Source organism: Suncus etruscus, chromosome X, assembly GCF_024139225.1.
Source record: "Suncus etruscus isolate mSunEtr1 chromosome X, mSunEtr1.pri.cur, whole genome shotgun sequence".
Lineage (NCBI taxonomy): Eukaryota > Metazoa > Chordata > Mammalia > Eulipotyphla > Soricidae > Suncus > Suncus etruscus.
Window position 1 is genome coordinate 44017714 of NC_064868.1, and position 24288 is coordinate 44042001.

The following is a 24288-nucleotide window of genomic DNA, read 5'->3' on the forward strand; positions in this document are numbered from 1 at the left end:
CCACCCCCAGAGAATTCTCTATAAAATTTGGTTCTTAGCTGTCATGGCTCATGCAAAATGTGGAAAGTCATTTGACATTTGGGTATATTGAAGTGTCAGCATATGTATGTATGTGGTTTGAATTTTCTCCAAAGGAAAAAAAATCTTAAATTTTTAATAAAAGTTACATTGTAAGGAAAAAGGAGTTATAGTACCACAGATAGGACTCATGACTTGCACTAGTTGATCTGAGCTTGCTCCCCAGTGACCCATACTGACACCCCCAAGCCACACCAGGAATGACCCCTGTGCACAGCTGGGTGTGGTCCAAGAAATCATCCCCCAAAAAACACTTTGAAGTATTATAATACCCTTGTATAGAAAGTATTAGTTGTGCTGTCCTTTCTGAAATGTTACCAGATTTATCTGCTTTGTGTGTGGTGTTTATATGCCTTATTTTGTTAATCAAAGAATCGACAAATTGAAAACCACTTTTTGCCAGCCATTCAGTAATTTTAAAATGGTGACTACGGGGCCGGAGTGGTGGCGCAGCGGTAGGGCGTTTGCCTTGCATGTGTTAACCTAGGATGGACCTTGGTTCTGTCCTCCAAGCCCATAGCCAGGAGTAACCCCTGAGCGTCACCCCCAAAAAGGTAACTAAGTATATAGGTAATACGGTGGGATCACAAGAGAAAACAAATCTTTTAGATTGTATACTTATATATTTTATAGATTAAAATTACCAGTTTATTAAATAACACTATAGCTTTTTAATCATTACGGATTTTTTTTTTTGGTTTCGGGTTCATGCCCAGCAGCGCTCAGGGGTTACTCCTGGCATTATGCTCAGATATCGTCCTTGGCAGGCACGGGGGGACCATATGGGATGCCGGGATTCGAAACACCATCCTTCTGCATGAAAGGCAAACGCCTTACCTCCAAGCTATCTCTCCAGCCCCCATTACTAATTTTTATTAATACTACTGCTTTTCATTTTTTCTCTTTATAGCTACTTTATCTGATAATAAAACGGAATATTTTCTTAATATCTTTTTATATCTATTTCTTAATTACAGGTTATGCAATGGTCTCTGCAAGATGGTTTACTCTTGAATTGGAACTTTTTAAGACTGACAAATGCTGGTACTTCATCTTGTATAAGTGGACTATAATTTCTCTCCTCAAGACTACTACATAAGCAGACAAAATTGCAAAGATCTGCCCTGTATCGAGTATGACAGCCACGACTCGTGGCTCTCCAGTAGGGGGGAATGAGAGCCAGGGCCAGGCTCCGGATGGACAATCACAGCCCCCTCTTCAACAGAATCAGGTAGAATGTTTAATAAGATAACTAGTTAAAGCACATTGATATAAATGTTTAGCAAGGGCTATTAAAGATTAAATATGTTCGTATTTTTTATGCTGGTGCTGGAAGTTACAGGCTTGCTGGAAAGTAATTTGTAATATATGTTTTATCAGTTCTAAACGAAGATTTTTATACTTATGTTACATCCTAGCCTACTATCTGCTCTCTAAAATTAATGAGGTTTGGGACTGGGGAGATAATTTATTGGTTAGACATGAGTGTTTTGCATGTGTTGGGGCCAAGTTTGAAACCTAGCATCACATGTCCCCTCCACCCCAAGCTTCTTTGTATATCCCTCGTGGTCTTTGAAATCTAGCACTGAAACATTCCATCTGATTGGCAAAACTTCAGGCCTTCCTGAGCACTGATTTTGCTGCTTCTGTACCTCCCCCAATAGGAGGAGGATGATCAAAACTTCATTTAGTTATGAAATGCATAATTATAAGTGGGGGGGAATAGATGAGCTAAAATCGAGTAGAGAATGAAATTAGCTGTTTTTGTTGAAAGTGATGTGATATATTTTTACTTCATGAAGGTTTAAACTAAGGAAACTATGGAGTAAAAATTTTTTCTTCAAAGTAAGTATGAAAGTTATGTCAAACTTTTTTTGGAGGGCTGGAGGTCCACACCCAATGGTATGCAGGGCTTATTCTTGGTTTTGTGCTCAGGAATCAATCCTGGTGAGCACAAGGGACCATATGGAACCAGATGCGATGCATGTAAACCATGTCAGAAACTTAAATCTGTAAAATGTTCAGTGTCATAGTTGTATAATAGTTTCTTTCATGACAGGGCTCACATAATACGGAATATAAGCAGAGAAGCAGTATATCCATTATAGTTATGAACACAGGCTGTTAAATTAGATGTTGAAACCTAGTCCTGACAACAGAATTTGAGCTGTTACCTTGGGCCAATGTCTTAATATCTGGATTTTTTTCTCAATAGGATACTTTATTAAACTGTTGAGGATTAAATTAGTTGTTTAAAAATCATAGTAGCACAGAAGAGAACTCGTAGGTTTTCTGTGGTTCTGTTCTGAAAAGTTAATGTAATCTGTGTTGGTATTTGAATTACTAGATTTTATATATATATATTATATATATGTCATATATATTATATATATTATATATATAATGGTATTCAAGGCTTACTTTTGGCCTTGTGCTCAAAGATCTGTCTTGGCAGGTTCTGGAGACTATCTGGGGTATGGGGGGATTAAACCTGGTTTGCTTTGTGCAAGGCAAGCTTCTTCCTACCCGCTGTACTCTCTAGACCCTACATAGTATAGATCCTCAAACATAGGCCTTAATTTTTTAGACTTCATCACCTGATTCTTCCAATGAAAATTCCCCGGCAACTCCCCCAGATGAACAAGGTCAGGGTGATGCCCCACCACAAGCTGAAGAAGAGGAACCTGCATTTCCACATACTGACCTAGCAAAGTTGGATGACATGATTAATAGGTGAGTAAAATTTTATTCTGTCTCTTATTTTTTTTTGGAGAGCACACCAACAGTACTCAGGGCTTATTCTTGTCTCTGCTCAGGTATCACTCCTGGCAAGGCAAATCATGGGTTGGCTGTGTGCATTCTTGAAACTTGGTTTTGTTTTATGGCATTTGTGATACACACAAAACTAACATTTTGTTGGTAATGTTGTTGTTGGATAAAACGTGAATAATCTGGACTTAGACATTAACCACAGTTAGAAGCCTTAATTGACAATTTTCTTTTTGCCAAGTTCCCCCTCCCTCTTCCATTTTGAACAAAACCAAAGAGATGATCAGGGATTACTCCTGGCCTTACGCTCAGTAATAATTCCTGGTGGTGCTTGGGCGACCATATGGGATGCCAGGAATCAAATGTCCTACCTACTGTACCATCACTCCAGCCCTCTTCAGGCTCTTATTTTTTAATAATATTTTATTTAAACACCTTGGTTACAAACATGATTGTGGTTGGGTTTCAGTCATATAAGAGGACATCCCCCCTTTTTAACTCATAGTTTTATTCATTTTTAGGCATTGTAATTTATAGCTGTTAATGTTTCAGAAATATGATGTTGCTGTTGCACATCTTTCATCCTTCTGATTATCAATGGGCTTTTAAAAACGTCAGTGAAGTATACTAAAAGATTTGGATCTGTCTGTTGTTTCCAAAGTAGAACTGTTCGATTTTACATCTTGAAAGTTTATGAAGTTTATGTTGGTTGCTGGATGATTTTAGTTTTTGGATGCCCTAACGGGTGGGTTGCAACTTGGCAGGTAGGACATTTATGTTGTATGAATATGCAGCCAACTCAGGTTCAATCTCTTGCACCCCATATGGTCCCTGATCCTGCCAGGAGTACTTTCTGAGCACAGAGCCAGAAGTAATCCCTGAATACCACCAGGTATGCGCCCCCCCAATAAAGGTTATTTTTTTCAGAGCCTGCCCTATGAATTCTTCAGTAAACTAGAGTACTTAATTATCTTCATCTTAGTTTTTTCTTAATCTTCATCTTGGGTAGTTAGGAAAATGTTTCATACTTGTCAAGCATTATCTCTTCTCATCCCCTTTCCACATATGCATCACCACATACATGCTGATTATTTGGAGGAAGACACAGTGAAAGTTAAGCTTATACAAACAGTAGGTGAAGGAAAACCATGTGGGAAAAGGCCCACATGACTGTGGTCATCACTTCTTAGGGATTCACCAACGGGGGAGCTAAGAAGTTGAGACATTTCCTCCCCACACTCCAGAAAGAAAATAAGGACTTCAGAAGACACTTGGCTACCTATGTTGTATTGCGTTTTATAAAAGTAAACTCTATTGCATATATAATGATGGAACTAGAACCCCTTTGCATTTAAAACATAAGTATCCATTGCTTAAGCAATTTTGTTATATCAATAGTTCTTCACATAATGAGTTACACATTTCAGTAAAGACATCCTACCAAGTGTAAGGAAGGTATTCAAGATTATCTTTACATTTATTATCAGAGATATTGATTCTTTATTTCTTTCAAATAAAAGTTCTTATTTTTGTCTCTTTGGCTTTCAATATCTTGAATATTTTGTTTTTATTAATCATTTTGAATGTTATTTAAAAGATCACATCAAATGTTATTTTGAGGACCCGGAGAGATAGCACAGCGGCGTTTGCCTTGCAAGCAGCCAATCCAGGACCAAAGGTGGTTGGTTCGAATCCCAGTGTCCCACATGGTCCCCCGTGCCTGCCAGGAGCTATTTCTGAGCAGACAGCCAGGAGTAACCCCTGAGCACCGCCGGGTGTGGCCCAAAAACCAAAAAAAAATGTTATTTTGATAGGTATCTTCATAGTATACAGTCAATTACAGTCAAATAAAAGTTGGGTAAGATTTTGTTAATCAGTAACAGTACTATAAACCACAGTGCCCAAAATTAATTATTTTTTTAAACTGCTGTCCTGTGAATATTCTCGCTGTTCTGATTTTATCATAATCAGGACAGGTTAAATATCCGCTATATTAAGACCACACATGTGGGCCCAGAGAGATAGCACAGTGGAGTTTGCCTTGCAAGCAGCCAATCCAGGACCAAAGGTGGCTGGTTCGAATCCCGGTGTCCCATATGGTCCCCCGAGCTTGCCAGGAGCTATTTCTGAGCAGACAGCCAGGAGTAACCCCAGAGCACCGCCTGGTGTGGCCCAGAAACCAAAAAAAAAAAAAGACCACACATGTGTCCCTGGCTCTAGTTCTTTACCCAACTAATTCTGGTCTTAGAAATGTCAGTGATAGGAGCCGGAGAGATAGCACGGAAGTAAGGCATTTGCATGCAGAAGGATGGTGGTTTGAATCCCGGCATCCCATATGGTCTCCCGAGCCTGCTAGGAGCAATTTTTGAGCATAAGCCAGGAGTACCCTTTAAGCGCTGCTGGGTGTGACCCAAAAACCAAAAAAAAGAAATGCCAGTGATAGGGGCCAGAGTGATGGCGCAGCAGTAGGGCGTTTGCCTTGCACGCAGCTGACCTAGGATGGACCGTGGTTCAATCCCCCAGCGTCCCATATAATTCCCCAAGACAGGAGCGATTTCTGAACACATAGCCAGGAGTAACCCCCGAGTGTCATCAAGTGTAGCCCCAAAACCAAGGGAAAAAAACTGGTGATAGGCACAGTGGGGGCGTTTGCCTTGCGCGCAGCCGATCCGGGACAGATGATGGTTCGAATCCCGGCATCCCATATGGTCCCATGCCTGCCAGGAGCTATTTCTGAGTGCAGAGCCAGGAATAATCCGAGTGCTGCCAGGTGTGACCCAAAAACAAACAAAAAAGAAATGCTGGTGCTAAATCAAGTGCAGGAGCTCTGACTCTGAGCTTTCCGTTGGTACACTGAGAAAGGGTAGTAGAGCAATTGGGAGATTGGGAGGGGGATAATCACTGTTAATTTGAGGTTACCAGTTGCCAATAAATATAAAATTACTGAGAAAATTTTAAAAATTGCTGTCATAGAGGCAGGCTGGTGGATGGAAGGGAATTTAGGATGTTGGTAGAGTGAAGTAGACACTGATGAATGGATTGATGTTGAAACATTGTATGCCTGAAGCCCAATCATAAATTCATAATTCATAATGACTTAAAACAAGTTTTTGTAATGTTGCTAACGACTGTCAGAGACCCTGTAGCAAACGTACTAATGCTTTTTGATTTTTTTCTTGTGGTTGTTGACTGTTCATAAAGTGAACTTCTTATGCATAGCAAACTGAAGAATGAAGTTACATATTAATACCTTGGGGTAAATATTAATAGTTTTGTAAATAAAAAGTACACTTTTTTCCCTAAATAGATTATCTGATCTTGGAATTCTGGGAACTGTGGGTGAATTTTGGGCATTGAAAGGAGGGAAGGTTTGGGAAAGGATGGATTCTTGGTTTGGGGGCCACACACCGGCAATGCTCAGGATCATATGGGGTGCCAGGGACTGAACCTGGGTTGGCTGTGTGCAAGACAATTGCCCTGCTCACTTGTATGTCTCTCTGGTTCCACTGGTGGACCCTTAAGTGGTTGAGCTGCCACCGGAATAAAGCATGTCGCGTGTTTCTTTGGTAAAAGATCCTGTCTATGAATATATAGAGCCATAGAGACCTTTTAGCTATTTGCTGCGATTTTTCCTACTTTGTGGGGAAGTTGAAGAGAACTAAAGAATTCATCATAGTTTTTCCTCTAAACCCGAGTCCTGAGAGAATATTTATTGAACTACAATTAAATCTATTTAATTGATAATTACTATCATATTTAGTAAAATAATTTACCCATCTCATTGGTGGTTGGTTGGTTTGTTAATTAATGGTTCCTTTAAATGGTATCTTTTTTTGCCATACCTGGATGTGATCAGGCCTTCTCCTTACTTTGTGTTTCAAGATTACTCCTGACAGTGCTCAAGGGACCATGTGGGGTGCTGGAAATTGAATCCAGGTCTGCCACATTCAAGGCAGTATACCCACAGTATTATCTCTCCGGTCCCAGTTAATGTTTTCTTTGAGATAGTAATAGATATTGTTTTAATACCCACAAAACAGATGTTGTAATGCTAAAACATCATGGTGAGTTAAATGTCTAGTTGAAATTTGTAGCTCATTTATGATGTCTCTTTTATGATGTCTCTTTTATGATGTCTCTTTCATGATGTCTCTGGTTATAACCAGTAACCATCTTTGTTAAAATTTGTAGGCCTCGATGGGTGGTTCCAGTTTTGCCAAAAGGGGAACTAGAAGTACTTTTAGAAGCAGCTATTGAACTTAGTAAAAAAGGTAAGTTTGGATGTTAGTGTGCATTTTATGATACTTGCTATGCTTCTATATAATACTTTCACTTCCTCCCTCAGGAATCTCTTTTCTTCTATTATAAATTGAATAACTGGACTAGAACATCTAAGAAGCCTTGCTATGGCTAGTGACTTAGCACAGGGTTCATATCTTTCTACAAGAGTTTTATGAACTCTTAGAAGTTATTCTTTTTTGGGGGGGGGTTTGGGCCACACCCGGCGTTGCTCAGGGGTTACTCCTGGCTCAGAAATAGCTCCTGGCAGGCACGGGGGACCATATGGGACACTGGGATTCGAACCAGCCACCTTTGGTCCTGGATCGGCTGCTTGCAAGGCAAACGCCGTTGTGCTCTCTATCCAGGCCCAAGAAGTTATTCAAGAAATTTGTGTATATCCACTTTTACAGTAGCTTGTGTTGGTAAATTTGATGGGGGGAATCTCAAATGGGGCTCAGAAGTCCCTTGACCCCATTTGTAACTTTTGAGAAGAAAGGGAGGTTGATGCCTCTCCCAGTGATGCTCTGGTTACTCCAGGCTCTGGGCTCAGGAATTTCTCCTGGCAGGCTCGGGGGTGGGGGAGACCATATGGGTTGTCAGGGATCAAACCCGGGTCAGCCACATGCAAGGCAAACAAGCTGCCTGCTGTACTATTGCTCCGGCTGCACCACTTGTGATTCTTAACGATCAACAGTTGAATGCACAGGTTAAAAGATATGATGCTGCTCAGATCCTGTCATCCTTGGGCTATCCTGGAGGATCTCAGAAATATCTATGGATGGCTGTGGTTGGTAATGCTCAGGACCAAGCTCCAAGTACATGTTAGGCATGTGCCCTAACCTCTGTACTCTTTTCCAGTCCTGATTAATTTTTTTACTGTACAGTAAGGGTTTGGATGTTCTCTAAAACAGAAAGGCTTGGAAAAATAAGATTCTGTTAGGGGGTTTCTTCAGTGATTTTGATAATCTAGGTGTCAATTACCAAATGACTAACAGTTTTCAACATATTTGTGTTGTAAGTATGAGTAGACATTAATACAATTGAAAATTATTGTAAAAATTAATATTTTTAGTGCATTGTTTAAAACTTAATTTGTGGCAAGAGTGAATTTTCTTATGATAGTAAATATCCCTCTTATCATTTATAGAATGTATCTGGGAAGAAGGCTTAAAGTGAATAGTTTATATACAAGAGCCCTAGATTTAATCTTAGGTACTGCATTTTCCCTAAGTGTTTATAAGTGTAGCGCATACATACATGTACACCCACACACAAATACACAAAAAGCCTTGTGAATTGCAAATCTTACAGAATCTAGAAATATTTTGTAACATTCATTATATCATTTATATTTGGTGGGCATATACCTCTTACATTCTATTGCAAATATATTACCGGTTCATTGTCTTGATTTTTTTTTGGTTTGGGGGCCACGTGGCAGTGCTCTGAAGACCATATGCCATATGCCATGTGGAAATTGCACTGTGTTTGGCTATGTATTGAATCTGCCAGGAGTGATTTCTGAGCATAGTCAGGAGTAATGCCTGAGCACTGTCAGGTGTAGTCCCAAAACAATACCCCCCCCCGAGTTTTTCTTTGGAGGTACATGGTTTTGTTGCCTTTCTAAAATTAGATAAAGGGCTGGAGTGATAGCACAGCAGTAGGACATTTGCCTTACATGTGGCCTACATGGGACTGACCTGGATTCAATCCCCAGCATCCCATATGGTCCCCCGAGCCTGCCAGGAGCAATTTCTGAGCACAGAGCTAGGAGTAACCCTTGAGCACCCAAAAACCAAAACTAAGTAAATAATTAAAATTTAAAAATTAGATAAAATGAATATGTAAAGAAGCATGGGTGCTGAGATAGACTAATAAGGAAAACAAAATTATTCATTTTATTTGATAAATATTTATCTAGAATCATAACAAGGATATTGATTCTGAGCGAATAATTTGGCAAACAAATGATTATGAGGTATTTTGTTTGGGTTGTGGGGTATCCTCAGAACTAATTCTGACTGTGCTCAGGGATCACTCCTGGCAGTATTTGGGAAACCACATGTGACACAAGGAATTCAACCCCGGTTCATTGGTTTGCCTAAGGCGAGCAAATACCTGGCATGCCTATACTATCTGGCACCTGTTCACATCCCTAGTTAGTGTTTCAAGTAGTGCCCAGGAACCCAGGAGTTAAGTTTACGTTGGAGGCTTAGAATTAGAATATTGGGTTCTCAAGTATTTTCTGACCTTAGAAAAGTCACAAGTCATTGCAAATAAAAGTTATAAAAAATAATTTTCTTGGTGCTACAAAAGGAAGAAATCCCCAAAGGTGGAGAGAATATACTTATTTATAAATACATGACAACTGAACCAGATAATGCTGCTGCCAGCTCAGGTCCAGTGATCCTAACTTCCGAGAGTCACGTATCAAGGATTAGACTTGGGGCCTTCTGCATATAGAACACACAATTCTTTTTATTTTAATTTTTATTTTCATTATAACATATAATTCAGACTGCTATTTTCTCTCTGAAACCTAATTTTTTTAAGTTTGTAATGTGTCAGAATATTTAGATTCCCTATCAACACTTTAATTTTAGATCCTGTCATAATTTTAAATTATTTTCAACTCATCACGATACATTTTTAGGCAGTTAAATAAATTTTAAATTCTTTGAGATTGACCTTTGAACTTTAAATTATCTTTTTGAGGATGGGGCCAATAATACATTGGCTAAGGCTTACCTTGCATGCTGCCTAATCGGGTTCAATCCCAAATATACTATAGGTCTCCCAATTCCACCCACTCTGAGCCTAGAGCTAGGGGTAATTTCTGAATACCTCCGGGTGAGAATGCTGTTCCCCACAACCACCAAAGCTAGTCTGCATATGTTATCACTAAATAATTATTTCTTACCTTTAATTGTAACATTGCCAGAGAAGTAAAGTAATTTGCTTACATTATTTTTTCCCATTATCTTAGGCCTTGATGTTAAAAGTGAAGCATGCCAGAGATTTTTTCGAGATGGATTAACAATATCATTCACTAAGATCCTTACAGATGAGGCTGTGAGTGGATGGAAGTTTGAAATTCACGTGAGTCCTTTTGGCATTTGATATTTTCAAAATAATTTTACATACTGATTTTTCTGATTATTTCCATTTATGTATGAAATGTGCAGGTAATTTATTTCTGTTGGAGCTTACATGACCATTTAGAGTAGTCTGAGTTTTTTTTTATAAAGTTTATGTTGGAGGCATAGAATTAGAAAGCTGTATTCTCAAGTATTTTCTGACCTCAGAAAAGTTACAAGTCATTGCAAATAGAAGTTACAAAATTAATTGTCTAGTGCTACAAAAGGAAGAAAACCCCAAAGGTGTAGACACCTGATTGAATGAGGAGTGGCAAATTTCTTAAAATTTAAGTCAGTTACTTAAGTTTTATAGTGTGAATTCTAATTGAAATTGTGATTTAAAATTCCTTATTTAATGTGGTCTAAAATAGTTAATATCTCCAAGTGATCGTCAAAAGAAAGTTTTCAAAACACATTCAGCCTAAGTATATACACTCTTTATTCATTATAAAGTGGCAGATTTCTTTTTTGTTTGTTTGTTTTGTTTTGGTTTTGGTTTTTGGGTCACTCCCAGTAGCGTTCAGGGGTTACTCCTGGCTGTCTGCTCAGAAATAGCTCCTGGCAGGCACGGGGGACCATGTGGGACACCGGGATTCGAACCAACCACCATTGGTCCTGGATCGGCTGCTTGCAAGGCAAACACCGCTGTGCTATCTCTCCGGGCCCATAAAAAGATATTTTTATTACTCCATTACTCCAAGTCTCGGGTCTTTGTTTATATTGTGGAAAATGGTAGTGAGCTATAAAGCAGATACTTCAGTGCTTTGAACTATTTTCTAGATTTATCCATAGTTAAAAATCCCAATAGCTGTTTATTTAACATGAAATTTTGTAAGGTTTGAAACAAAAACTTTGCAAGTAGTGTTGGGCTTTGTATGGAAGCTTAGCTAGCAAATTTCCATGGTTAATTGGTGCATTTTAGAATTGCTTCTAGTATAAGACTAGTGGAGTAATTTCTTTGCAGTGATACAGTGTCTTGTCTGTATAAGCTGTATCATTCTGTAATCCATTGGAAGCAGGTATTTAAGTTCTAGAATCCATAGAGGTTTTGTCTTTTTGATCTGTTTTCTCATTAGTGAAACTAAACATTTTAAGTGATCAGTATAGAAAATTTTAAGATCATTTTGGAGGTAGGATAGGAGTATATTCTGATTGGAATTGTCAACATATATCTTAAAAATCACTTTTTGTACTCATGTAAAACAGAGGTGTATTATCAACAATACTCATCGCCTGGTGGAGCTATGTGTGGCCAAGTTATCCCAAGATTGGTTCCCACTTCTAGAACTTCTCTCCATGGCCTTAAATCCTCATTGCAAATTCCATATCTACAATGGTACTCGTCCATGTGAATCTGTTTCTTCCAATGTTCAGTTGCCTGAAGATGAACTCTTTGCTCGTTCTCCAGACCCTCGATCACCAAAAGTATGTTGGTTTATTATTTCTAAAATTAGCTAAATGATGTCTATACTTAAATGATGTCTATTCCTCTTGTGAACAAGGGGAGAATAATAATATTGTTAAAATAATTATGCATTGTTTTGTGTGGTATTTCTTGAGGGAGAGCATATCTGGATGTGCTCAGGAATTATTCCCGCTGGTAATCAGAGGACCAATCTTATGTGTTGCTGGGAATTGAACTGAGGCCAGCTCTGTGCAATGCAAGCTTCTTATCCCTAATTATATTATCTCTTTGGCTTCTGAGGTTTTTTTCTTTTTTTTTTTTTTTAAGAAAAAAAATTTGTCTTTTGTAGTCCAGTCCCCATTGTCTTTGTGCAACTATTGGAAAATAGATAAGTGTGAAACATGCCTTTTTTTCTTTACCCATTTTTGTTGCTTTTGTGTTTTTTTGTTTTGTTTTCATCCTTTTTTTAAAGATTGCTTTATTTAAGTACCATGGTTACAGAAATGTTAATAGGTGGGTTTCAGTCTCCACTACTCTTCATCAGTGCAACTTTTCCACCACCAATATTCCCCATTTTCTTCCCACCCCCTGGCTGGGGTTAAGTTTTTTGCTTCCCACCTCGCTCTGGGGCAAGTTTTTACCTTCTCTCTCTCATCCACACACTCTTTTCTTTCTGACACTGGTTTGCACTATGGTTAATGAGGGGGATGCCATGCATGTCATTTTATCTCCTTTCAGCACCCAGTTCTTGTCCACAGTGATCAGTTCCAACTATCATTGCCATCATGGTCCTTTCTCTACTCTCTCTCTCTCTCTTTTTTTTTTTTTTGATTTGGGCCACACCCGGTGATGCTCAGGGGTTACGCCTGGCTATGCGCTCAGAAATCGCTCCTGGCTTGGGGGACCATATGGGATGCTGGGGAATCTTGTAGTCCGTCTTAGGCTAGTGTGGGCAAGGCAGACACCCTACCACTTGTGCCACTGCTCTGGCCCCAATCTACTCTTTTTTTTTAAACTTTATTTATTGATTTTATTGATTGGTTGTTGGCCATGCCGCATCCAGCAGTGTTCAGGAATTACTCCTGGCTCTGCACTTAGAAATTGCCCCTGGCAGGCTGGGGGACGATATAGGTGCTGGGAATCTAACCAGGTCCCTCCGAGGTCGGCTACATGCAAGGCAAATGCCCTACCACTGTGCTATCTCTCTGGCACCTCTTCTCTACTCTTAACTGCACTCACTGCTCTTTGTGGTGAGTTCCCTATCATGAATTGTCCTCCTGATCCTTAGCTCTATTGTCTCTGGGTATTACCATACTATCTTATCCCACAGATGAATGAGATTATTATATATCCCTCTCTGTTTGACTCTGTTTCACTCAGCATAATAATCTCCATGTCAATCCATGTATAAGCAAGCTTAATGACTTCATTTTTCTCCTAACGGCTGCATAGTATTCCATTGTGTAGATGTAGCATAGTTTCTTTAGCTGCTCATCAGTTTTTGGGCACTTGCATTGTTTCTAGATTCTGGCTATTGTAAATAGTGCTGCGATGAATATAGGAGTGCAGAGAGCATATTGTTTTGTGTTTTTGTGTTCCTAGGTTATATTCCTTAGTGTGGTAATGCTGGGTCATGTGGGAGCTCAATTTCCAATTTTTGAGGAATATTCATATTGCTTTCTGTGTTTTTCTTTTGGGGGAAGGGAGTCTTCCCAGCTGTGTTGCACCAAGTACGCTTGATCCTGGATGACGGATGCTGCTTGGTCACAAGTGCTGGTGTAGGGATATGTATTGAAGGGATTTTAAAATAATCCTAGTATACCAGGTCTTCAACTGTGACCATTGAATTAGAGATCTTCCCCATTTTTTCCATTTTAAATAGGTGAAGATGAATACATTGATTAAGGCCACTTGGGTTACTCCTGGCTCTGCGCTCAGAAATTGCTCCTGGCAGGCTCAAGGATGCCGGGAATTGAATCAGGGTTCGTACTGGGTTGGCTGCATGCAAGACAAATGCCCTACCTCTGTGCTATCGCTCCGGCCCCAAGGCCATGATAATTCTAAACTAAGATTTTTATTCCAAAATGGTATATGGCATAAATAACTCAGGTAGTGTAAAATAAAAATCCATGACTCAGGCAACGTGTTTTTAAACCCTAGATGGACGGTCTGATGAAACAGGGTAGCAGCAGAGAAATAATGCCAGCAGTTAGAAAAGATATTCATTGGAGTCATCTCTTTGCCTTGTCTCTCTCTTCAGAGCTCTAAGCCAGCACTCCTTTCTTTATTCAAACCAACTCCCAAATCCAGGGAAGGGGAAGGTTAAATCAGATACAACAGCAATTATTTAGTGGACTTTTATATACCAAAAGAGGAGGATAGGGGAAAAGGAAGTTGAGGGAACACCTTTGTTCAGGCTTTTACCTAAATTCACCTTACAATGTAGTCATAAAAGTATGAGTTCATTTTATAGCAAAAGCAGAGTAAACCATAGAAATCTCATTGAAATATATGTGCTATAAATACAATTTTCTAAACCACTATAAAAATATACTTGATAAAGTATATCCTAGATTGTATTACATTTATTTGATAATTCATGATACAGGTTTTAGAATTTAGCGGGTGGGGGGAAGCACAGAATTTATTGAATATTGTGTATCTTCTTGGGAGGAAATATACGAGCCAGAAATAATTAAGTATATACACTAAATGCTTTCATTCTGTTAAAAGCTCAAATCATCAAAATGTTCTTAGACATGACTTCTAGTAAATTTTACTTTTCTGATGTTTTCAGGATTGATATTATTCCACTAATATTTTTGTTTGTGCAAATTGATAGTGGCCATCTCTATGAGGGGTGTACATGTTGCTTTGTAGGCCAATAATCTGAAAACTTGGAAAATAGTATTAAATTTGCTTCTAGGTGAAGTTTTTTTTTTATGCCATTCTTTGAAACCTAGTTCATTTAGGATATCCCTAATTACAGAGTATTGCTAATTGCTTAAATGTGCTTTGCTGCAGAAATCACCTGATGAGATGATTGTTAACTTTGGCCTTTTTTTCTGCTTTTTGTGCCATACCCAGAGACACTCATGGCTCTGCACTCAGGAATCTCTCTTCTTCGGCTCTGGGGATGGCGGGGATGGAATATGGGTAGTATTATGCATGTAAGACAAATGTCCTATCTCCTATGCTATCGCTCCAGCACCAACTTTGGCCTATTTATTCTTTTACGTTTTATATGTTAAGTGTATCTCATTCTACTTATTGGAGAATTAAAATGTACTACACGTGGGGCCGGAGAGAGCATGGAGGTAAGGCGTTTGCCTTGCATGCGGAAGGACAGTGGTTTGAATCCCGGCATCCCATATGGTCACCCGAGCTTGCCAGGAGCGATTTCTGAGTGTAGAGCCAGGAGTAACCCCTGAGTGCTGCCGGGTGTGACCCAAAAACCAAAAAAAAAAAAATGTACTACACATAAGTATTCAGAATTGATAAATGCCAAACAGGACACAATGAATGAATTACTCAATTTTTTTATTCCATTTTTTAAAAAATAGTATCTTTAAGCACCATGATTACAAACATGATAATAGTTGGGTTTCAGTTATAAAAAATGAACACCTACCCTTCACCAGTGTAACCTTGCCACCACCAGTGCCCCCTATCTCTCCTCACTCACCCCCTGCCTGTATTCAAGACAGGCATACTACTTCTCTCACACACTACCACTGTCATGATAGTTGTTAGTGTAGTTATTTCTTTAATTGCACTCACCACTCTTTGTGGTAAGCTTTATATCCTGGTCTGTCCTTCTAGCCCTCATCTCTATTGTCTCTAGGTGTTATTACAATAATATATTTTATTTTTCTTAAAACCCATAGATGTATGAGACTATTATGTGTCTATCTCTCTCCCTCTAACTTATTTCACTCAGCATAATAGTTTCCATGTCCATCCATGTGTTCCTACAGTATATCCCTAGGAGTGGTATTTCTGGATCATAAGGGAACTCTTTCCAGTTTTTTGAGCAATCTGCATATTGTTTTACATAAAATATGGACTAGACGGCATTCCTACCAGCTGTGAATGAGAGTTCCTTTCTACCCACATTCCCACCAGCACTGATTGTTCTTGTTCCTTGTGATGTGTGCTAGTCTCTGAGGTGTGAGATGGTACCTCAGTGTTGTTTTGATTTGCATCTCCGTAATGATTAGTGATATGGCCCATTTTTTCATGTGGCCTATTGACCATTTATATTTCTTTGAGGAAGTACCTGTTCTTTTCTTCTCCCCATTTTTTGATGGGGTTAGATGGTTTATTTTCTTGTTAAGTTCTGTCAGTACCTTGTATATTTTTTTATATTAGCCCTTTATCTGATGGGTGAATAGTTTCTCCCATTCTGTGAGTGGCCTTTGTATCCTCATCACTATTTCCTTTGAGGTGCAGAAGCTTCTCAGTTTAATATAGTCCCATCTGTTTATCTCTGCTTCCACTTGTTTGGAGAGTGCTGTTTCCTCCTTAAATATGCCTTTAACGGTGGCACAAGAGGTAATGTGCCTGCCTTGCCTGCGCTAGCCTTGGATGGACCACAGTTCGATCCCCCTGCGTCCCATATGGTCCCCCAAGCCAGGAGCAACTTCTGAGCGCATAGCCAGGAGTAACCCCTGAGCGTTACTGGGTGTGGCCCAAAAACCAAAAAATATATGTATATATATGCCTTTAATCTCAATGTCATGGAGTGTTTTACCTACATGTTCTTCTATATACTTTATGGCTTTGGATCTGATATCAGGGTCTTTAATCCATTTGGATTTGACCTTGTGCAGTGTTAGATGGAGATCCGAGTTTGCTTTTTTGCATGTGGCTGACCAGTTGTGCCAACACCACTTGTTGAAAAGGCTTTCCTTCTTCATTTTGCGTTTTTTGCCCCTTTGTCAAAGATTAATTGATTGTACGTCTGGGGGAATTTTTTTCCATTGTTAAGACTTTTTATAATTGCTTTATTAGATGTGAGCATAAGTATATCACATATTTTTATACATACAGATGTACATGAATTTATACAAGTTGTGAGAATAATTAGAGCATAAACATGAGATCATTTAGGATAAAATCTAGGCATTGAGATATATAGGTCATCTACTCTACAAATTGAACTACATCCTTAGCCTCCTCTTTTATTTTCTTTCTACTTTTTCTTCTTTTTCTTACTCTTCCCATTCTTACTCTTCTTTGCCTTCTTCTTACTCTTCGTACTCCTCTTCTTCACCTTCTTCCTTTTCATCTTCCCCTTCTTATTCTTCTTTGTCTTATTCTTCTTACTCTGCCTTATTCTTCTTACTCTTCCTCTTTTCACTTTTCTTCCAACTCCTCTTATTATTGTTCTCTTCCTAGGTCTATGGGACTTCAATGATTCCTATGTTGTTACTGTTGAGTTTGTCAAAGTCTTCTATTTTCATCTGTTCACATTTTTTGAGTAGCTTAGACATTGTCTGATCATTTTCTTTAAGGTTCTCTTCCAGTCTCTTCTGCTGTATGGAGTTGTTCTGCATTTCATTCTCTGGCTCACTGACCATTTGGAGCCACCGTTACTCCAGTGGAGAGGTTTTTCATTGAGGTTTTCAACTCATAAACTGAGTTTTTTAGACCTGTTATTTCAGTATTAAGTATTTTAATTTCAATCTTCGTATTCTCTTGATTCTTATTTGTGTTCCATTTACGTCTATCTATTCTTTCTTTGAGCTCCATGAACATCCTCTGTAATTCTTCTCTAAGCACCTTATCTAAGAGGATACCTAGCTGTTTGGTACCTTCCGGGTAATCAGGGCAGCCATCTTCATTCTCTATACATGGGGTGGTCCTGCATTGTTTCCCCATTGTGACACTTGTAGTGTGGTTTTTGCTGTGTGCTGAGGTGAGGTTCAGGGGTTAAAAGATGTGCCTTCATGGCAGTGGAGCAAAGTGGAGGGGCTGTTCTCTGGCTCCATTCAAAAAGTAGGCAGGGTGCAGGACAGCAGTCCTTTATGATGGCTCGTTGGTTTGGTGGGGACATCTTGCCAGTTTTGGGTCCTGGAGAGATTATGTTTGTTGATGTTTTCTGGGCTGCCTCCCTCAGAAAGAAGCCATTGTTAAAGATTTATAGAGGTAGGCAAGTGCTATAATGAATTTGTGGTGTTTGAGTTTATATTACATAATTAAATTGATTTATATTCTTCTAAAAATCATACAAGAACCCTCAAAATATTTCTTTAATATGCTTTGTCACCATTTGTGCTGAAGACCACTAGGGCTACCTATGCCTAGACGTATTGGCTGGGTGGGGGGGGTCTGTTTCCCTAACCCTTCAATACCTGTGTTCTTCCACCCTGCATTCCATCTCCCCACCACTTTAAAGTAACTACCATATCCCTACCATGTTTCCCTTTAAAGTAAATACCTTTTAGTATTTAGTATTTTTACATTTGCCTTAGACTTTAAAGTTATTATAAAAGTTATTTTTTAATAAGGTGTAGTTGAGAAATTGTCTCTTTATATCCTATCTTGCCTTGTTTTCTTTGTGTTTGGAAATGTGGCCTTTCAAGATGGTAAGTGTATACATTAATTTTTTTAAGATTATTTACTATATATGACTTAATTTTGTATTAATACATGAGGCATTGTTTAAACTACACATATGTTTTTCTGTACAAACTTCATTACTCTCCCTTAGAGAAAAGCTTGAATGGCAGTCCATATTATAGTATTGTGGTAGTTCTGATAAATGATAATGGTAATAGTTTTAATAATATAAATGACATTTACATAAGAGTCAGTGAAACCATAAGCCAGAAGGCTCTAGTTTGGAGCAACATATACTAATACAATAATTTAAATTTTATTTACCACTATTAAATGGCTGTAATTTATTGTATTTGTGAAGATATTTTAGTTTCTTGCAGCCATAACCAAAAAATGGATTTAAGCATTACATAAGCTTAGCGTCTTTTTAGGGTAGCATTTTTTTACCCTGTCCCTTAAATTTTTTAAAGTAATTTTTAGATGAGGTATTCTCAGGATTGTATCTGAAACAGAAGTGTGACTAACAATTCTAGTTCTCCAGATATATATGGTACAAAAACTGTGCCCCAGTGATCAAAAGTGCTACTTTTAATGCTATTTATGTCTTCCAACCAGTATTGTTAATCGTATTTGATACTTTGGTGTTGTGTGCTTTTCTTTTTAAAAAATATTGGAATACTCACTGAATTTCTTAGCACAATTCAATTTGAAAATTGACCTCAGAAGACTGGTGAGATACCATAGTAGGTAGCGGTCTTGCCTTGCACATGGCTCACCCAGGTTCAATCCCCAGCTTTGCCTATGGTCCCCCAAGCATAGCCAGGAGTGATTCCTGACCATCGCCAAGTGTGAACCAAAAACAAACAGAATGACCTCTGATAATACTATGTTTCCTTAAAAGCATGAGGTTGACTTTTTAAAATTTATTTTATTCTAGGGTTGGCTAGTGGATCTTCTAAACAAATTCGGCATTTTAAATGGGTTCCAGACATTGCATGATCGTTTCATTAATGGATCAGCATTAAATGTTCAGATAATTGCAGCTCTTATTAAGTAAGTTATGTTTTAGAATGTATCTTCAGTGCACCATAGAAATTGTGATTTTATTACTTGAAAAAATTTAAATTGTTTTTCTCTTAAACTCTGGTAACTTGTATTTTTAAGTAAACAATTTAGTTTTAGTTATGAGATACTGAGAATATTAAAATAATGCTTTTCTTTTCAGACCATTTGGGCAGTGCTATGAGTTTCTCACTCTTAATACAGTGAAAAGGTACTTTCTCCCAGTAATAGAAATGGTTCCACAGTTTTTAGAAAACTTAACTGATGAAGAATTGAAAAAAGAAGCAAAGAATGAAGCAAAAAATGATGCTCTTTCAATGATTATTAAATCATTGAAGAATTTAGCTTCAAGAGTTCCAGGACAAGAAGAAACTGTAAAAAATTTAGAAATATTCAGGCTAAAAATGATACTCAGGTAATCTCTTTATCTTTTTAGATAATTGCTTCTTTGAATATTAAGAATCATATTTAGTTCTCAATTTCTCTTGTAGATTGTTGCAGATTTCCTCTTTTAATGGGAAGATGAATGCACTGAATGAAGTTAATAAGGTGATATCGAGTGTGTCATATTATACTCATCGGCATGGTAATCCTGAGGAGGAAGAATGGCTCACAGCTGAACGAATGGCTGTGAGTTCTTTGATTTTTGATTAATAAAAAATTAAATTTAAAAATTAAAAGGCAAAATTTAGAATAGTATTACTGAAATTTAGTAATAGTAGCATTTTAGAAGAAAACCGTGAATTCAAAGGGTCTTGGGGTTGATTTTATGACTGTTAGTTTTGTGGTAGTGTAACAGTTTAATTATGTGGTAGTGAAATACTTCCCCAACCTAAACTATCACGATTACTTTGCTTATTTATCTGAGTAAATTTGAAGTAGGGTCTTCTTAGTTCAATATTTTGATTTCATGGATTAATGTACAGAATTAAATTCTATAATTAGTTTTTTCATCTTTTGTACTAATGTACTTAAAAACAACTTATTAACTTTTTGAATGTAATGGTTTATGTTCAAAAGTAAATAGTATTGCATAGTTTTAGAAGACTGTTTCTCCTTTAAAATAAGTTTTAAAATTTAATTTAGGAATGGATACAGCAGAACAATATCTTATCCATAGTCTTGCGAGACAGTCTTCATCAACCACAGTATGTAGAAAAGCTAGAGAAAATTCTTCGTTTCGTCATTAAAGAAAAAGCTTTGACTTTACAAGATCTTGATAATATCTGGGCAGCACAGGTAAGGAATTTAAAGTAGTGGCTAATTAGTTCTAAAATAAAGATAACCAAAAGAGAAATAAGTTCGTTAACATGAAATTGATTGTGGATTTTTTTTGAAGTTATAGTATATTTATGCCTTTGGTTTTCAGTGGACCATGAAATATTGGACTTAGAACCCAGGACTCCCTATGCAAAAACTATACTTCAGTCTTTTTAGCCATCTCCCAGTAACGGTGGTGTGTTATTTACAGATTTTCTGTCATGAGTCCTTTTGAAATAGCTTGTAATATTTTTTTTTTTTTTGGTTTTTGGTTTTTGGGTTACACCTGGCAGTGCTCAGGGGTTATTCCTGGCTCTATGCTCAGAAATCGCCCCTGGCAGGCACAGGGGACCATATGGGATGCCGGGATTTGAACCATCGACCTTCTGCATGAAAGGCAAATGCCTTACCTCCATGCTATCTCTTCTGCCCCAGCTTGTAATATTTTAAGAATAAAAATGTTCCATTGGGTACCTGAGGGGGGGGTAGAACACTTGCTTTGCATTCAGACTACACAGATTCAATTCCTGGCACCCCATATGGTCTCCTAAGCATAACAGAGACTGCCCCGCACTAAAAGCTTCTTCATTTTGGAAAAGGTCCACAAATGTGTAAGTACTTTAAAACATGAAATAAAATAATAGGAATAGCTCCTAAAACAGGTAAAGATATTTATAATCAATTGATAAACTTGACAGGAAATTTATGAGATTATAATCTAAAAAATCTGAAATACTTAAAACTTTTGACAACGTGTGACATTTTTGCTTGCAAAACTGAAATTGTGATTACTATGATTACCTTTTTGTCTTTGGGGTCATCTTGCTCCAAGAGGCCCTCTAATGCTAATTTCTTTTTGTTTGGTTTTTAAATAGGCAGGGAAGCATGAAGCTATTGTGAAGAATGTGCATGATCTTCTGGCAAAGCTGGCATGGGATTTTTCACCTGAACAACTTGATCATCTCTTTGATTGCTTTAAGGTAATAATAGTTCATAGTAAACTATTTCCCCCTCACTCCCCATCCCAGGCTAAATTCTTCTGTATGTAAAGTCTGTTCTCTGGCCTATCAAGCTATCTTTCTATCACCTATTTTATTTTGGTCTTTTTGCGGGAGGAGCAGTCCTGGCTTTGCACTCAGGAATCACTTCGGGTAGGTTTGAAGGACCAAATGGGATATACTAGGAATCAAAACCAGGTTGGCCATATGCAAGGCAAAGGCCCACCCTTCTCTGCTGTTGTTTTGACCCTGCTCTACTTCATTTTTAATATGGATCTTTTGATCAGAGTTCTTCTTGAATAAATATTTACAGAAGTTATCCATTTCTTTTTTTTTTTTTTTTTTTTGGTTTTTGGGCCACACCCAGTAACGCTCAGGGGTTACTCCTGGCTATGTGCTCTGAAGTTGCTCCTGGCTTGGGGGACCATATGGGACACCGGGGGATCGAACCTCAGTCCGTCCAAGGCTAGCGCAGGCAAGGCAGGCACCTTACCTTTAGCGCCACCGCCCGGCCCCTAGTTATCCATTTCTAATGTAGGGATTGGAGAGATAGCACAGTGGTAGGGGGTTTGTCTTGCATGGGGCGATCCAGGACGAATGGTGGTTTGAATCATGAATCCCATATGGTCCCCTGAATCTGCCAGGAGCGATTTCTGAGCATGTAGCTAGGAGTAACCCCTGAGCGCTGTCAGGTGTGACCCAAAAATCAAAAAAGGGGGGCGGGAATTGGCCATTTAATTTTTCTACTAACTTCAAAAAACTTCATCTACAACCCTCAGAGAATTACTAGTTAGTTGATTTGGATTTCTTTCCTTTCCCCTAGTAATTTTTATTTTGAGTATAGGTTTCGGTACTTTTGGAACAACTGAGTGGTGCAATGTAAGAGTTGATAGCAGGAGATTACCAAATATCTTGGCATTCTGGGGATAGTATACACAGGCATAGGAAATATAATTAATAAGTTGTAGCCCAAGCACTATTTTAATGTGTATACCATGTGTAATAAATAATTAATAACTGTCTTACTACCTATAGACAGATTATATTTTGTATGTTTAATGTTGCAACTTGATATTTGACATATATACACATTGTAAAATGATCACAAGAAAACCAATTAATATATCTAGTAACAGTTAGTATTGTCTTTTTCTTTTCCTTTTTTCTGTTTTTTTTAAGAATGTAAAAAAATGAAAGTAAGTTTGCCTTGCATGCAGCTGACCTGGGTTTGATCCCCAGCATTCCATAAGGTCCTCCCAAGCCTGCCAGGAGTAATTTCTGAAAATGGAGCCAGGAATAAACCCCTGAGTGTTGCTGGATGTGGAGGGGGAAAAAGTAGTTATATACTAATTTGGAGTTCTGTCAAAAGCTTAACATGCTTGCTAGCAATTGTGTGTTGGCATTCTGAATATTTGATGTTTTGCTTTGTATGAAATGTTATTTCCTGCGGTCTTAGTGTTTCTATTATCCAAAAAATTGAAGGTCTTTTATGTTTCTGTTGTCTTATATTATTTTGTGACTTGAACCATTCAAGTCTTGTTTATTTTTCCCCAATGGATTGTTGATATTTTCCTTATTCAGCCAGAATGATAGCACAGCAGTAGGACATTTGCCTTGTACGTGACCAACCCGATACAGACCCTTGGTTCTAGTCCAGGTATCCCATATGGTCCCTGACCTTGACAGGAGTAATTTCTGAGCACAGAGCCAGGAAAAATCCTTGAACGCTGCCAGGTGTGGCAAAAAATGTGTTGACATTTTCCGTGGGAATTGTTGACAGAATGTAAATGTTTTTATACATTGAAATGTTGTAAATAATTTATCTCACATTTAATTACTGTATTGTAGCTTTGGATGAGCAGATCTATTTATTTCTTTGTGGCGCCCTGTTGTGAGTTTGGACAAGACCTATCAATGCTTAGGACTTACTCCTGACTCTTCTCAGGGATCACTCCTGTGGATGCTATGGGGACCATATTTGATGCTGGGTGTTGAACTGGGGTTGGCTATATGAAGACAAACACTTAAATCCTGTGCTCTGCCTTATGCCCAGCTTATGTGGTGTTTTTGATTACTGTAGTTAATTGGGTGATAATTTAAGCAGTAACAACTAAATAAGTATTGTTTTGATGTCATTGAAATTGTTTTTCTAGGCCAGCTGGACAAATGCAAGTAAAAAGCAACGTGAAAAGCTGCTTGAACTGATTCGTCGCCTTGCAGAAGATGATAAAGATGGTGTGATGGCACACAAAGTGTTGAATTTGCTGTGGAATCTGGCCCACAGTGATGATGTTCCTGTAGACATAATGGACCTGGCACTCAGTGCCCACATCAAAATACTAGATTATAGTTGTTCCCAAGTAAGTATCTTTGTTTTTAGTGTTTTTTTCTGACCTCTCACAATTCAGATGACTTAACTACAGGATTTTCCTTTCTGGAATTGGCTGCTAGGATACCTGTAGACCACTCGGAGCAATACTTTAGCAATACATATGCTCATCCTGTCACCTCCCTATCCCTATGAAGTTACTTTCTTAATTTTTAACTACTTGATAGAATTTGTTTCTATTTTTCTCTTCTTATGAATATGTAAATATGTCCTTGATTTCTGTGACTTGTTTTTTTAAGCCTTGATTTACAGTATTATTGATAGAAACTCACACAAACAACATTCCAACACAACCCTTCAGCAGAGTGTCTGCTTCCCTTCACCATTTTCTTGGTGAATATTTTA

The 24288-nt window shown here is 38.1% G+C and overlaps 1 protein-coding gene and 1 pseudogene across 2 annotated transcripts in view; both read left to right on the top strand.

Annotated features, from left to right (window-relative positions):
• Nucleotides 1-1084: 1084 nt before the first annotated feature.
• The window catches only part of USP9X (ubiquitin specific peptidase 9 X-linked), an 85989-nt gene continuing 62785 nt past the window's right edge, over nt 1085-24288 (top strand). For both annotated transcript variants that reach the window (XM_049767133.1, XM_049767134.1), the window contains exons 1-11: nt 1085-1309; nt 2666-2811; nt 7039-7118; nt 10115-10227; nt 11472-11690; nt 19172-19287; nt 19460-19711; nt 19788-19926; nt 20383-20535; nt 21432-21536; nt 23708-23914. In XM_049767133.1, coding sequence (XP_049623090.1) covers nt 1214-1309; nt 2666-2811; nt 7039-7118; nt 10115-10227; nt 11472-11690; nt 19172-19287; nt 19460-19711; nt 19788-19926; nt 20383-20535; nt 21432-21536; nt 23708-23914 — 1626 coding nt within the window. In that variant the 5' untranslated portion in view covers nt 1085-1213. The remainder of the gene's footprint in view (nt 1310-2665; nt 2812-7038; nt 7119-10114; nt 10228-11471; nt 11691-19171; nt 19288-19459; nt 19712-19787; nt 19927-20382; nt 20536-21431; nt 21537-23707; nt 23915-24288) is intronic.
• Nucleotides 4780-4931, top strand: LOC125999641 (uncharacterized; annotated as a pseudogene).